This window comes from Coregonus lavaretus (genome assembly GCF_964263955.1).
Source record: "Coregonus lavaretus genome assembly, chromosome: 11".
Lineage (NCBI taxonomy): Eukaryota > Metazoa > Chordata > Actinopteri > Salmoniformes > Salmonidae > Coregonus > Coregonus lavaretus.
The window spans coordinates 40,763,770-40,780,735 of NC_139998.1; the positions used below are offsets into that span (position 1 = coordinate 40,763,770).

Consider the following 16,966-nt stretch of genomic DNA (forward strand, 5'->3'; position numbering starts at 1 on the left):
TCCTCGAGTTTCTTTTTTGTGAAGAAAAAGGATGGAGGATTACGCCCGTGCATTGATTACCGTGGTCTCAATCAGATCACGGTGAAGTACAGTTATCCACTCCCGCTGATTGCGACCATGACGGAGTCATTGCACGGGGCGCGTTTCTTCACTAAATTAGATCTCAGGAGCGCGTACAACTTGGTGCGCATTAGGGGGGGCGATGAATGGAAGACAGCCTTTAGTACCACCTCGGGCCATTACGAGTATCTTGTCATGCCATACGGGTTGATGAACGCTCCTTCAGTTTTCCAATCCTTCAGGGACATGCAGGGGCAGGGGGTGGTCGTGTACATCGATGACATTCTCGTGTACTCGCCTACCCGAGTCGAGCATGTGGCCCTGGTGCGCCGAGTGTTGCGGAGACTGTTGGAGCACGACCTGTATGTCAAGGCAGAGAAGTGTCTGTTCTTCCAGGAGTCGGTCTCCTTTTTGGGTTATCAGTTGTCTGCGTCAGGGGTGAAGATGGAGGTAGACCGGGTGTCAGCCGTGCGTAATTGGCAAACGCCAACCACTGTGAAGGAGGTGCAGCAGTTTTTGGGGTTTGCGAATTATTACCGGAGGTTTATCCGGGGTTCGATAGCAACAGTGAATCTATTTAGTTAAGTGAGTTCTCAATAATCATTGTCACAATAGCACATTGGCAGTAGTCAGTGACAAATATCAAAGCTGGGCTGGACTTGATTAAATGGGATGGGAGACCAAATGGATAGCTGTAGATCAACTCTCCAGTAGGAGATGCTGCCCAGTCTATAGTTTATTTTCTGATAGTGGATATAACGTTGAAGATCTGACGTTGTTTCAAAGGTACAAATTCAACATATTTTATACAAGGTTTGTCTATGTTTGTCACGGTTTCGGCCGAGGCTGCCTCTCTTCCTTGCTCGGGCAGGCTTCGGCGTTCGTCATCTCCGGAATACTAGCTGCCACCGTTGCATGTTTCTATGTTCGTTTGCTTTTGTCTGATTGTTGTTACACCTGTTATCGTTTAGTGTATTAGTGTCCTATAAGTTCTCGTTGTGTTTGTCTAGTGTTGTGTGTGATTGTTTTACTGTCGTGCCGGTAGGCTGGATTTCTACTGTTTGCTCGGTTGAGCTATATCTCCATTGTTTGGAGTGTTTTTGTCGCACCTGTTAGTGCGCCCGTTATTTTCGCCTACGTGCGGAGTTTCGCCTCAGGGCGTTTGTTTGTGATTGTTTTTCGTGTGCATCAACTAAAGTCTGTTGGACTAACGTTCTGCGTCCTGCGCCTGATTCCACCACCACACCCACCTACATCTACCTTGACAGAATCACACACCATACTCGATGGAGTCAGCAGGAGCCGCAGCAGCACAGGCGACGTTGGAGGACAGGATCCGCGAACAAAATGACCAGATCCTGCGGATGGGGTCCGCACTGCAGGAGGTGATCACCACCATCCGAGGCTGGGAGACCCGAGGGACTCCTCCACCGCCATCCTCCCTGCCCGCACCATCGGCAGGTCAGCCCAGTCCCGCTCCGGAACCCAGAGGAGTTCGGCTCTCGCTCCCGAGGGCCTACGATGGGACCGCGGCCGGGTGTCAGGGATTCCTTCTCCAGGTGGAGCTTTACCTGGCCACCGTGCACCCGGCGCCCTCGGGACACGAGAGCGTGTCCGCCCTGATCTCCTGCCTTTCCGGGAAGGCGTTGGAATGGGCCAACGCAGAGTGGAGGAGAATCGACGCGAACACCATCACCTACGACGAGTTCTCCCGCCGCTTCAGGGCGGTGTTTGACCATTCCCCGGAGGGGAAAGCGGCGGGGGAGCGTCTGGTCTGCCTCCGGCAGGGGAAGAGGAGTGCCCAGGAGTTCGCCTTGGAATTCCGTACTCTAGCGGCGGATGCAGGGTGGAATGAGCGGGCTCTCATCGATCACTACCGATGTAGTCTACGCGAGGACGTCCGTAGGGAGCTGGCCTGTAGGGACACCAGCCTCTCGTTCGACCAGTTGGTCGACATGTCCATCAGGCTGGATACCCTGCTAGCTACCCGCGGACGTCCCGAGGGGGGTCCGTCCATTTCACCCTCCAGCGCTTCCGAGCCGTGCCCCATGGAGCTCGGGGGCGCTGGCGCTAGAGAGAGGAGGGGTCGGCTTACGAGGGGGTCCATCTCCTGCACCAACTGTGGTCGGGGAGGACACACCGCGGCTAGGTGCTGGGGATGGCCTCCTAGGGGAGAGGACGACAGGTCCCGCACTGGGGAGTCCTTCCAGGTGAGTAGGCGCCCCACTCACCCAGAGCTCTCTGTTGCACATTTCTGTATACCTGTGCGTTTTCCACAGGTAACACCTCATTCCCAGCATAAGGCGCTGGTAGATTCAGGCGCGGCTGGGAATTTTGTTGATAAGAAGTTTTGCTTAGCCTTAGGGATTCCCCTTCTCCCAGTTGACGTTCCCTTCCCCGTTCATGCCCTAGATAGCCGTCCGTTGGGGGCGGGCTTGATCAGGGAGGTCACTGCGCCACTTAGGATGTGTGCGCAGGGGGGTCATCAGGAGATGATCCAGCTATTTCTGATCGACTCGCCTGCGTATCCGGTGGTGCTGGGCATGCCCTGGTTGAGTACCCATAACCCATCTATTTCGTGGCAGGAGAGGGCTCTGATGGAGTGGTCTGCCCAGTGTGTGGGTCGATGTTTAGGCGTTTCCGTAGGGGCTACCTCGGTGGACAGTCCAAACCAGGTGCCCGCATTGCACGTTCCCCCTGAGTATGGGGATTTGGCTATTGTGTTCAGTAAGTCGAGGGCGACGCAGTTGCCTCCCCATAGGCAGGGAGATTGTGCGATAGACCTCCAGGCAGGAGCTGCGCTCCCACGGAGCCATGTGTATCCTCTGTCTCAGGAGGAGAAGAGAGCTATGGAGACGTACATAGACGAATCTCTGAGACAAGGATACATACGGCCCTCCACTTCCCCTGCGTCCTCAAGTTTCTTTTTTGTGAAGAAAAAGGATGGAGGATTACGCCCGTGCATTGATTACCGTGGTCTCAATCAGATCACGGTGAAGTACAGTTATCCACTCCCGCTGATTGCGACCATGACGGAGTCATTGCACGGGGCGCGTTTCTTCACTAAATTAGATCTCAGGAGCGCGTACAACTTGGTGCGCATTAGGGGGGGCGATGAATGGAAGACAGCCTTTAGTACCACCTCGGGCCATTACGAGTATCTTGTCATGCCATACGGGTTGATGAACGCTCCTTCAGTTTTCCAATCCTTCAGGGACATGCAGGGGCAGGGGGTGGTCGTGTACATCGATGACATTCTCGTGTACTCGCCTACCCGAGTCGAGCATGTGGCCCTGGTGCGCCGAGTGTTGCGGAGACTGTTGGAGCACGACCTGTATGTCAAGGCAGAGAAGTGTCTGTTCTTCCAGGAGTCGGTCTCCTTTTTGGGTTATCAGTTGTCTGCGTCAGGGGTGAAGATGGAGGTAGACCGGGTGTCAGCCGTGCGTAATTGGCAAACGCCAACCACTGTGAAGGAGGTGCAGCAGTTTTTGGGGTTTGCGAATTATTACCGGAGGTTTATCCGGGGTTTTGGACAGGTGGCAGCTCCCATAACGTTTCTTTTGAAGGGGGGTCCGGTGCGTCTGCAGTGGTCAGCCGAGGCGGACAGGGCGTTTGGGAGGCTGAAGGACCTGTTTACCTCGGCTCCGGTGCTGGCGCATCCGGATCCCTCTTTGCCATTTCAGGTAGAGGTGGACGCGTCAGAGGCCGGTATAGGAGCCGTGCTGTCGCAACGGTCCGGCGCGCCACCTAAACTCCGCCCCTGTGCTTTTTATTCCAAGAAGCTCAGTCCGGCGGAGCGAAACTATGACGTGGGGGACAGGGAGCTGTTAGCCGTGGTACAGGCCCTAAAGGTGTGGAGGCACTGGCTTGAGGGGGCTCAACACCCTTTCCTCATTTTGACGGACCACCGTAACCTGGAGTACATCCGGGCAGCGAGGAGGCTGAACCCTCGCCAGGCGAGGTGGAATATGTTTTTGACCCGGTTCACATTTAAGATCACGTACATCCCTGGGTCACAGAACGGTAAGGCAGACGCACTGTCTCGGCGGTATGACACGGAGGAGAGGTCCGTGGAGCCCACTCCCATACTGCCGGAGTCGTGTCTGGTGGCACCGGTAGTGTGGGAGGTCGATGCTGAACTCGAGCGGGCGTTACGCACCGACCCTAGTCCACCTCAATGCCCAGAGGGTCGGAAGTACGTTCCGCTCGAGGTTCGGGATCGATTGATCTATTGGGCTCACACGTCACCCTCCTCTGGACACCCTGGTATCGGCCGGACAGTGCACTGTCTTAGTGCCAAGTACTGGTGGCCCACGTTGGCGAGGGATGTGAGGGTTTATGTTTCCTCCTGCTCGGTGTGCGCCCAGTGTAAGGCGCCTAGACATCTGCCTAGGGGTAAGTTACTACCCCTGCCCGTTCCACAACGACCATGGTCTCACCTCTCGGTGGATTTCCTCACTGACCTTCCTCCTTCACAGGGGAATACCACTATACTGGTCGTTGTGGACCGGTTTTCTAAGGCCTGTCGTTTGCTCCCTATGCCGGGCCTTCCTACTGCCCTGCAAACCGCCGAAGCACTATTCACCCATGTGTTCCGGCACTACGGGGTACCCGAGGATATTGTGTCTGATCGAGGTCCCCAATTTACCTCCAGAGTCTGGAGAGCGTTTATGGAGTGGTTGGGGGTCTCGGTGAGCCTCACCTCGGGTTACCACCCGGAGAGTAATGGGCAGGTGGAACGCGTGAACCAGGATGTGGGTAGGTTTCTTAGAACATACTGCCAGGACCGGCCGGAGGAGTGGGCAAGGTACGTTCCCTGGGCCGAAATGGCCCAGAATTCCCTACGCCATTCCTCCACTAACCTAACCCCTTTCCAATGTGTGTTAGGTTACCAGCCGGTTCTGGCACCTTGGCAGCAGAGCCAGATCGAGGCTCCTGCGGTGGATGAGTGGGCGCGGCGCTCGGAGGAGACATGGAACGCTGCACACGTCCACCTGCAGCGGGCCCTCCGTCGTCATAAGGCGAGCGCCGATCTCCACCGCAGTGAGGGACCGGTGTACGCACCTGGTGATCGAGTCTGGCTCTCTACCAGAAACCTGCCCCTCCGCCTGCCCTGTCGGAAACTGGGTCGGCGGTTTGTAGGGCCATTTAAAGTCCTGAGAAGGTTGAACGAGGTGTGTTACAAATTACAACTACCTGTTGAGTATAAAAGTATTAACCCCTCGTTCCATGTGTCTCTTCTCAGGCCGGTGGTAGCTGGCCCACTCCAAGAAAGTGAGATCAGGGAGACTCCTCCGCCCCCATTGGACATCGAGGGGCCACCGGCGTACTCCGTGCGGTCCATCTTGGATTCGAGACGTCGGATGGGGGGTCTCCAATATCTAGTGGAGTGGGAGGGGTACGGCCCGGAGGAACGGTGCTGGGTGCCGAGGAGAGACATTTTGGACCCGTCTCTCCTGACGGAATTCCATCTTGGGCACCCGACGCACCCTGCTCCGCGTCCTCCTGGTCGTCCCCGAGGCCGGAGTCGGCGCACGTCTGGAGCCGCGCGTCAAGGGGGGGGGGGTACTGTCACGGTTTCGGCCGAGGCTGCCTCTCTTCCTTGCTCGGGCAGGCTTCGGCGTTCGTCGTCTCCGGAATACTAGCTGCCACCGTTGCATGTTTCTATGTTCGTTTGCTTTTGTCTGATTGTTGTTACACCTGTTATCGTTTAGTGTATTAGTGTCCTATAAGTTCTCGTTGTGTTTGTCTAGTGTTGTGTGTGATTGTTTTACTGTCGTGCCGGTAGGCTGGATTTCTACTGTTTGCTCGGTTGAGCTATATCTCCATTGTTTGGAGTGTTTGTGTCGCACCTGTTAGTGCGCCCGTTATTTTCGCCTACGTGCGGAGTTTCGCCTCAGGGCGTTTGTTTGTGATTGTTTTTCGTGTGCATCAACTAAAGTCTGTTGGACTAACGTTCTGCGTCCTGCGCCTGATTCCACCACCACACCCACCTACATCTACCTTGACAATGTTGAACATTTGTTACCATTCTGTGGTTGAAATTTGACTCTCAAAACAACAGTTGATGACTTTTTGCAAATCCAATATATTTTTCATATAGATTCCACGTTACAAATAGTTGACAAATTACGTTTAAACAATGTTGATTCAACCAGTTTGTGCCCAGTGGGATCTGTCTGTCTGTAGAAAGTAGGTACCTTCTTGCATTTGTGATTTTTGTTAAAACTTTTGTCTAGCATGCTGCATTGGTGCAGTAAAATGCACCAGAAAGGCACAGGGTAACTAGTGGAGAGAGCTTCTTTGAAATCCCATAACATTTCTTCTCACAAGTATACAAGTCTGGTACATTGCATAAACAGCTATGTAAATCTAGCCTGTGGAAGGACATTAGGTACAAGAGTATATAAACTGCTTAGTGATTGGACAGGTACACAGTGTGTACAGTACTGTACAGTGGGGAAAAAAAGTAATTAGTCAGCCACCAATTGTGCAAGTTCTCCCACTTAAAAAGATGAGAGAGGCCTGTAATTTTCATCATAGGTACACGTCAACTATGACAGACAAAATGAGAAGAAAAAAAATCCAGAAAATCACATTGTAGGATTTTTAATGAATTTATTTGCAAATTATGGTGGAAAATAAGTATTTGGTCAATAACAAAAGTTTCTCAATACTTTGTTATATACCCTTTGTTGGCAATGACACAGGTCAAACGTTTTCTGTAAGTCTTCACAAGGTTTTCACACACTGTTGCTGGTATTTTGGCCCATTCCTCCATGCAGATCTCCTCTAGAGCAGTGATGTTTTGGGGCTGTCGCTGGGCAACACGGACTTTCAACTCCCTCCAAAGATTTTCTATGGGGTTGAGATCTGGAGACTGGCTAGGCCACTCCAGGACCTTGAAATGCTTCTTACGAAGCCACTCCTTCGTTGCCCGGGCGGTGTGTTTGGGATCATTGTCATGCTTGAAGACCCAGCCACGTTTCATCTTCAATGCCCTTGCTGATGGAAGGAGGTTTTCACTCAAAATCTCACGATACATGGCCCCATTCATTCTTTCCTTTACACGGATCAGTCGTCCTGGTCCCTTTGCAGAAAAACAGCCCCAAAGCATGATGTTTCCACCCCCATGCTTCACAGTAGGTATGGTGATCTTTGGATGCAACTCAGCATTCTTTGTCCTCCAAACACGACAAGTTCTATTTTGGTTTCATCTGAACATATGATATTCTCCCAATCCTCTTCTGGATCATCCAAATGCACTCTAGCAAACTTCAGACGGGCCTGGACATGTACTGGCTTAAACAGGGGGACACGTCTGGCACTGCAGGATTTGAGTCCCTGGCGGCGTAGTGTGTTACTGATGGTAGGCTTTGTTACTTTGGTCCCAGCTCTCTGTAGGTCATTCACTAGGTCCCCCCGTGTGGTTCTGGGATTTTTGCTCACCGTTCTTGTGATCATTTTGACCCCACGGTGTGAGATCTTGCGTGGAGCCCCAGATCGAGGGAGATTATCAGTGGTCTTGTATGTCTTCCATTTCCTAATAATTGCTCCCACAGTTGATTTCTTCAAACCAAGCTGCTTACCTATTGCAGATTCAGTCTTCCCAGCCTGGTGCAGGTCTACGATTTTGTTTCTGGTGTCCTTTGACAGCTCTTTGGTCTTGGCCATAGTGGAGTTTGGAGTGTGACTGTTTGAGGTTGTGGACAGTTGTCTTTTATACTGATAAGAAGTTCAAACAGGTGCCATTAATACAGGTAACGAGTGGAGGACAGAGGAGCCTCTTAAAGAAGAAGTTACAGGTCTGTGAGAGCCAGAAATCTTGCTTGTTTGTAGGTGACCAAATACTTATTTTCCACCATAATTTGCAAATAAATTCATAAAAAATCCTACAATGTGATTTTCTGGAGAAAAATCTCAATTTGTCTGTCATAGTTGACGTGTACCTATGATGAAAATTACAGGCCTCTCTCATCTTTTTAAGTGGGAGAACTTGCACAATTGGTGGCTGACTAAATACTTTTTTTCCCCACTGTATATGTTCTACATCTGGGGACACTGGGAAGCCCTTGACTATGTTTGTGTTGGTGTCCCAGCTGCTAGAGGTGACTGTTAGCATTAGAGAGGGGCGGACGGTGTGGTCCCCCCAAGGGGCCTGGGGGTATTTTGAGAGTATGTGGGGATGGGGTGGCTAGGACACATACCTCGCTCCACTTGTTGGCCTTCCAGCTGGGGCAACCCCGGGCTCGGCAGGCCTTCTGTGTCCGGGGATGTGACAGATGACTGCAGTACTCTTCCTCTATTTGGGTTTGGTTTTGGTAAACACAGGTTATCTCCCGCTGCTTGGTCCCCCGGCCACAGCTCACAGAACACTAGAGAGAAAGAGAGGGAGTGAATGCTAATGAATGCCTTTTCCAACAACACTTATTGAAACAATGCTGATACCTGCTGCTCAGGTTCTGCGAAAGTACAAAAGTTCAATCAGTTTAGAACTTTATATGAATGAAGAGAGGAAAGTACCTAAACATCCAAAGTGCTGTGTTGTGTTGCACAGTTGAGAGCCTGCTTGTAATGATTTGATGGTTAATGGTTTCAATGGTCACGGTTAGCCCACTGCTTAGCTTACTCCTGAGGAGGTATCCCTCTCTACCACATGAAAGAGTAGTGGACCAAATTAACTTGTCTAAAACAGTATAAACACCACAAGAATGAATGAAAGCATACTAGCAAACATGTTATAAAATGTATAAAAGTATCCAACACACTGCTTTGCTAAATATAGTGTCTTCAGAGTATGAGTTGGAGATAAACACACTTGATTTGTTATTGCATCTCATGGCCAAGTGAACAAGCTATAAACCACTTTTGGCTAAACTAATCATGAACTGGATCTCTGTAAAGCATCCACTGAACACCCAAGTTTGAATGCACTCCCCTGTTTAACGTCTAAACCCTGTGCATGGCACAAACTAGAGAGAGAGAGAGACACAAGCCCAGGAGAGAGAAGATTCACAAAGTTAAAAGACCTGGATGCATACATATGGCTAGACAATCATCTGGTTTCAATAAGCTGTACAATGCTTCAGGAAAGCTACAGCGAAAACAAGAACACAACGAATAAAAAGCAGAGAGACCCTAATGAGTCTGAGAAAGCCCCATGCCTGAGACGAAGGTCGGTCGGTGGATGAAAATATTCTCGACTCTTCCGTCTTCATGAGGACAGACAGCAATTAGAGAGCCAGCTATTTCTGCTGTGCTCTCAGTGAGAGAGTGAGCCCCCTTACACAAAGCCACTCCAAAATGGGGTATTGGAATAAAGTACAACAAGACGTGGAGAACTCTGTTTTGTCTTAGCATATTTTCCAGCCCAGATAATAAACATAATATTGCATTGTCCCTTAATTATGATCTCAGAATGTTGCATAACACCAAACCAAACACCATGCATTTTTTCTGCATCAGTCCTCATGGTAAACTTGTGGTGGCCATAGATAGTACACTATTGGACTGACTGTGCTGTGATGGAACTATTTCAGGAAGATTTATTGAGACATATAGACATACTGTATTGAATTCTAACAAAAGCTGGTCCTTTTTTAGGTTTGGACAACAGGAGTTGTGGGCATAAGATCTGAAGAAGATGACTTTTTCCATTAATGGAGGAGAAGCATTCAAGCACTCAGAGAGACACATGTTTGTGCAACACTTGGTGAGTTCACTCTGCTAGAGTACCCATTTGAACCATTCAAACAGAGAGGCACCTCCTGCTATCTTCTCTTCTTTACCGTGGTGAGGGCAGTGCTTGAGTTGACACTGCGCACAGATACAGTATATTATACACATTGTAATTACAAAGGCATTTTGAACACAGGGCTCAGCTAAGCTGACTAGGAGACATCAAAGCTGCCCTGCGTCGACCGACTGATCCTAAACACGGCATTTTCTTATATCCGCTGCACGCTCACTCAAAAATGATAACACTGCTCCCTCCACTTCAGACAGGAACAGAGACAGGCAAACATGTACAGTAGGGGGGATAGAGGAGGGTGTTAGCCCCTCCTTACTGCTGTAAAAGAAGAAGAAAAAAATAGAAAAAGAAAAAAGAGCAGGAGGAAGAAAGGAAACCACAGCCATACGGGCAGTGCTCCTCGGCTGAACTGTATATGCTGCCTGTTTACCAGTGGGGAGAATACATTATATGGCGGCGTGCTCCTCCCTCTCCCCAGCCAGGCAGCCTTATCTGTCAGCCATTAGTTAATCAGGGCTGGTAACATAGAAGGAGAGCAGAAAACCAGCACAGCTCGTAGGACAAAAGGACAGCTTCATCTCTGAGAGCTGAGCTGAGCTGAGCAGAGCAGGAGGAGGGCAAGGACCTGGGGAACGACCGACCACTCCACTCTGCACTCTACTGCCAGGCTAAGCTGCTGCCTCACTCTCCTCAACACTGGATCAGGTAAGTCAACTCTCCTCTTACTATACTTCAACTGCTCAATTGCCTTTCCCATGAATGGCTGCTGGTTTGCTAACTAACATACTGAGGTCAAAAAAAAAAGTGATTTTAATTTGGAGAATTTAGTAAATGAATGAGTAAATAAATAAATATGAGTAATGAAGGGTTAAAAGGCTGGTAATGCTGAGCATGGATTGGTAAATGCAATGGTCTGATTTTCCAAATGACATAGGGGAGTCTTGTGTCATTGTTTGCATAGTAGTGCTACTGTAGTATTGTTTCTGATCAAACACGTGCTTTACAGATATCACTGGTGCTTTAAGTAAATATTTAACAAGGAGCAATGTTACTACAGTATATACTACAGTGTGGGGATCTCTAACATAATAGAAATGGGGGGGGGGAAGACTCAAGGTCACATTCACAGAAAATGTATATGGGGAGGATTACAAACACTTGTATCAATTTACTGTACTGTAAGTCACTTTGGACCACGTTGGCCAGGGTTGGACTGGACTCTATTAGTGTTAGTATGAGGTGTTGCTTAGTGTTTCTTCCAGTGCAGGGAGATGATCAGGCCTGTGTGTGGCTATTTTGGCCTAAGTTGCATTTATTATTTTTCTTATTATTATTAAAACTTTGTTGAAAAATAACAAATAAACAAGCCACAACAGGTCACATGAAAAACTACTTTCTCTCGAGACAGATTTGCTCTCCCAAATTGTAACAGCAATTCATTTCACATGATTAGGTGGGTTAATTCTAGTATCAGCCAGTGAATTTCATCTGGAAATAATATGGATAACTTTAGAAGACAGAATGAAATTGTTGCCTGAAAGCCCCCCAGTAACACGGTTTTGTTTAACAAAGTTTTTCAACCAGAACGGGAGATGTATAACAGTACACAGAAAGAGATGAGCGATGTTTGGCCGTTTACTGCATTGTGCTAACAGCTAAGCAGCTTGTGCTTGTTCTGCTTCTTTCCACTGCATTCCTGCTTGGTTATTGTTCAGGGGTTCTGAAACAGTTCACTTAATTGATTGCCAAACCAAATCCAGCTAATTCATGTTTATTCTGTGTGCTATAAAGACCATACTATAAAACAGCTTTTAGCGCTTGTAGGTAAATAGACATAGAGCTGGCTTTTTTCATTTAAATGATCACAAATATTGATACTTAAATGGACTTTGGTAGACTATACTGAAATGTGAGATGCATCAAGAATATGGGCAGGTTATGTCTTTTTTCTATTTCCATGGTATTGATAAGAGCATGTCTTTGTCTAGGCATGGCAGGCTGCAATTGCATGATGACCCCGCCCATTCCATCGCAGAGGACAGGTAAGCCAATGGACACATGGAAGTGTTTAGGCATAGAGAGACCATGCTATTGGGTAACCTATGAGACCATGGAAGTGTTTAGGCATAGAGAGACCATGCTATTGGGTAACCTATGAGACCATGGAAGTGTTTAGGCATAGAGAGACCATGCTATTGGGTAACCTATGAGACCATGGAAGTGTTTAGGTATAGAGAGACCATGCTATTGGGTAACCTATGAGACCATGGAAGTGTTTAGGCATAGACAGACGATGCTATTGGGTAACCTATGAGACCATGGAAGTGTTTAGGCATAGAGAGACCATGCTATTGTGTAACCTATGAGACCATGGAAGGGTTTAGGCATAGAGAGACCATGCTATTGGGTAACCTATGAGACCATGGAAGTGTTTAGGCATAGAGGGACCATGCTATTGGGTAACCTATGAGACCATGGAAGTGTTTAGGTATAGAGAGACCATGCTATTGGGTAACCTATGAGACCATGGAAGTGTTTAGGCATAGAGAGACCATGCTATTGGGTAACCTATGAGACCATGGAAGTGTTTAGGCATAGAGAGACCATGCTATTGGGTAACCTATGAGACCATGGAAGTGTTTAGGCATAGAGAGACCATGCTATTGGGTAACCTATGAGACCATGGAAGTGTTTAGGCATAGAGAGACCATGCTATTGGTTAACCTATGAGACCATGGAATTACCTGTAGTTCAGCCTATACGACTACGCCACAGCATATCCAACTTCAACAGAAAGAACACAGAAATCCCTATAGAACAACACTTTAAATTGATAGTTCACTCAAATGTTTGTCAGATGTCTAATTTCCCAAATGTTCTTTAGTACCTATGTTTCTGGAGCAAGAAGAAACTCACAACTGTGTGAAGGTTGTCCAGAATATTACACTCTGTACTAGCAAACCGATACTCAAATACTATGTATAGAAATTGGCAACAACTTCAAAAAAAGATTATCTAAGTCATATTGAAGATAATCTAGGTTTATGATCCTCCTAACAACTAAATATGTATGCATTTTCCAAGGACCAAGTGATATCAGTGAACAAGATACAGAGATATTATTACAGCTTATTACACTGATGTTATTACACTGATATTATTTCAGCTCATTACACTGATTATTATACTGATGTTATTACAGCTTTATCAGTGTCAATAAATATAAAATAAGATGTTTGCAGAGCTCAGAGAGTGAGGGAGGCTAGGACATATGGCCAAAGAGCTATCACAGGCTGCTTTTTCTGTTCAAGGTCCTGTTTTGCAAGGAAGTTTCAAAGACAGAAGTCAAAACAACACATGTTGTCGACGTGGGAACAGCTGGTAAGAGCAGAGCGTCGTGGGGCGGAGGAATGTCAGAGTCATAGATCTTTCATCCTCAAGGCCAAAATAGCCACACACAGGCCTGATCATCTCCCTGCACTGGAAGAAACACTAAGCAACACCTCATACTAACACTAATAGAGTCCAGTCCAACCCTGGCCAACGTGGTCCAAATCTGGCATCCACCAATGTGGTCCAAATCTGGCATCCAGACATCAGTGGCCAAAGAGATATCGTCAGACAATTACTACACGAGTAAGTAGGCTGTATTAACTGAAATGAATTGGTATTAACTCGCAAATAGGATTTACTCACAAAACATTTGGTACAAACCAATGTCATAAGTATATTTAGGTACCGAAGGTAAAAAATAAGGACATTTCTATTTAGAGTCATATTGGCGTCACCATGGAGTTCATTATAAGGGTAATGATGATTGAAAAGGATATTGCAACGTCTAAATAATTATTGGTCTGTGTTAACAAAGTTGACAAAATGTCCACTACAAGAGCTTCAGGCTGCTTGTGATGGAAAATGAAAGCAGTCGATTAAACTCAACTGTGTAGTTGGTGCCAAACTGTGCCTGAAATTCTAAAGTGTCCTTTTGGCAAATTCCATCCATCCAAATTCCATCTTCTTCTTACTCAAAACCACTTCACTGTTAAGCTGTCAAAACCCAAACTCCAGCGTCATTTTTCGTAGTTTATCGAGTTCACAACCAAAGCCAAAGACAGGGAGTTATTTTTAAATAAATAAAGTCAAATGTTATTTGCCACATGCTTCGTAAACAACAGGTGTAGACTAACAGTGAAATGCTTACTTACGGGCCCTCCCATCAACGCAGAGAGAAAAATAATATAAAAATAATAATAACACAACGAATAAATACACAGTGAGTAACGATAACCTGGCTATTACATGGGGTACAGCTAACGTTTGTCTTTCGGCATTGTTCGTCCTGGGTTCCCATAACAGAATTGCATCATTAGACATCAACAACCTTGACCTTGGCCTTGTGTTCCAACCAAAAAGCTACAGTACAGATATCAGACAAAGGGCAACATTTCCTCTCTCAAAGAGACACAAGAAAATGTTGCCCAAAGTATTGTATGATGGGATGATCACATTGTTGTTAGGTTGTTTGTACTTTAGAGGTGGTTGATCGTCAACACCTGCTCCATGTGTGTCTCATTAACACATTCCTCCAAGCTGAACGATCTGTTTACACCGCTGGCTTTTTATGGGGCCGTTATGGGGGTGATATTGTTATGTGTTGCTAGTGTGTTTCACAAGCCTGATATGCTATCTACCTTTGATTCCACCCCCACTATAGCACTCTTTGAAGATGTGCAACAATGTACAATCTGCAGCTGTCTACAAAGTCAAAGGCAACTATATTTCCTTGGCTTCCAGCACATCAGATATAATATTTGCCCACCAATGACTGCCTCACGGAGCCACACTGTATATTTTCAGTTCCTAGACGTGTGTCAAACATACAGCCCGTGGGCCAGATCCGGGGTCCAATCCAGCCCATGGGTGGTTTGAGTATATACTATATTTTTAATAGGACTATATCAACTCAATATACTTTAAAACAACTAAAACCAAATCCAAACTGTGTAGAAATGATAATGGACCTACATTCATACAGTTTCTTGACTGTGTCCCACTCGCTAATAATCACCAAAATGAACGCTAGACAGTCAGGGAGCATCGAAAATTACAAAAACAATGGATAGATGACTATTTGTTGGAAATGTTGATGGTGAGGAAATATAACCAATTTTCAGTGCGGCCCTCCAGACCTCATTGACACGATTAGTTTGTGCTTGCAATTTACTCTGGCAAATCTGACACTGGAGGATGATATGGGAGGACTGTACATTGCGTGATGTAAACGGCGGTGTCTTTTAATCACGAAAGGATGGGAGGGAGACGTTGGGGCTGAATATGTAACATCGATGAGTACTGTAGGCTCAGACATTGACTTGCTGGAATTTCTTCACCATCTGTGAACCACCGGCCCTAAAGCTCAGAGAGACAGATGCACAAGTAGAAACAGACCTGCCAGCCAGGTAGCTAACATGGAACGTGCAGTACAGGACCCACATCGGTAAAGGTAGAGCCTGGAAGTCTTCATATAAAGATTAATACACTGACGTCTATTGCACTGCTAACTGACGCCACACCAGAAAGCTGCGGTGTAGGGTGTCTTTGGTAAGATGTGAGGTGAAAGGTGATAAGCCCTACTTTCTAGGGAGATATGTTACTTTGAGTGGGTTACCACGTTCTTCTAGGACATCCTCAAACTCTTTCCCACTGAACCAAGTTTGGGAAGAAAACAAATATATTTGACATAGATGGAGAGTTTGATACAGTCCAACTACCAAGGTACATCAACCTGATAGCCACCAACAGGCCCCAACATGAATAATCTCCGGTAGAGACGAGGTGAGAGGAACATGCATTTAAGTCCCATTTCAAAGAGGATTCACCCCATAAGCTTTAGAGACATTTCTCTCAGATGCGTTGCGATGCCAGTTGAGGACCTGTTCCCGATCATTGGACGAGCCAGGGAAAGCCTGGCTTAAACGCTTCCAGATTTTCACCCCATATCTCTTCTTATTTTATCCCCCTGCATCCATCCCCAGCTGGAGCGCCGGTCAAAACAAATATCTGCCTAAACTAGTCTCTTCCCCTCTCTCAATCTTTTCCCCACTCTCTCTCCCTTTGCTCTGCTCTGTATCCAGAGTTTATTTGTGGTTGCGAGTCGACTCTTGCTTTCAAAGTTTTGGGCCATTTTATGTCATCACCCTCCCTCACTGAGCCTGCATTAGTGGTTATGTCTAAATGAGGCTCGAATGCACAGGACTAGGCCACATAAAGCCAACTATATATCAAACTCTTAAGTTTGACATTAACCATGCTCGATCGCAGATGTCTATAAAGGCAGGACGGTCACTGGTTTAGATGAAAGACTCTCTCCATCACTGACAGTTGATATTTATGTTCCATATGTACTATATAAATATCTTGTCTATTTCTCTCTCAGTCAAACGTTAAGAAATGTGCGTGTTTTGTTGGGCAATCTGGGATAAAAACAAATCAATCTTTGTATGCAAGCCATGTCTTTTCTTTGTCATTTGTTTCTATTGAGGCATGGCAGCATTATTTCATTGCTCTCTAAATTGCAAGAAATTACAAGAAATAAAGCTTGGACACATCAGTCTTGACGGAGAGCATGCTAATATTACAGTTGTTTTGGAATCAAATCCTGGGACAAAAACTCATTACTTTGATTTAAAACAGACAGGAAATGTAATAATGGAGAAAAGTAAAAAAAAAAACTTCTCTATTTCTCTTCTTTTGATATATGTTTTGGCTGTCCTCCATGTTTTCCAACTGTTTGGCCTTTCGATATACACTTTGTTGCTGCTGTCAAAGCTCTACTTCTGTCCCAAGATTTTGATGCCTCAGATAACATCTCGAAGCAGCATCTGGCTTGGTGCCTCCAAAGTCTTAACCCTCCGGGCAAGATGGGTTGACTAATACAACTCATCAATTGCATAATTTGGTTTGGTGTAACATTGAATAAACCACCACTAAAGGGCTCAAATGTAACATTAGCATCCTGCTCTGGTTTCCAACCTATGACAAGAACCATGCTTGAAGAACTGAGACTGAGGGAACCTCCAAGTGTCCAGGTCCTAGCTAGCTCCAGTTGATCAGTGCTAGACCGGCATATGGGCTGCATCAGAAAACACAAGCTCA

The 16,966-nt window shown here is 46.8% G+C and overlaps 1 protein-coding gene across 1 annotated transcript in view; it reads right to left on the reverse strand.

Moving 5' to 3' along the window:
* The window catches only part of LOC311137674 (A disintegrin and metalloproteinase with thrombospondin motifs 20-like), a gene marked incomplete at both ends in the record, with an annotated part of 157,378 nt that overhangs the window by 18,034 nt on the left and 122,378 nt on the right, over positions 1-16,966 (reverse strand). The window contains one exon of the mRNA XM_084172202.1: positions 8,268-8,435. Within this exon, the coding sequence (XP_084028328.1) occupies positions 8,268-8,435 (168 nt within the window). The remainder of the gene's footprint in view (positions 1-8,267; positions 8,436-16,966) is intronic.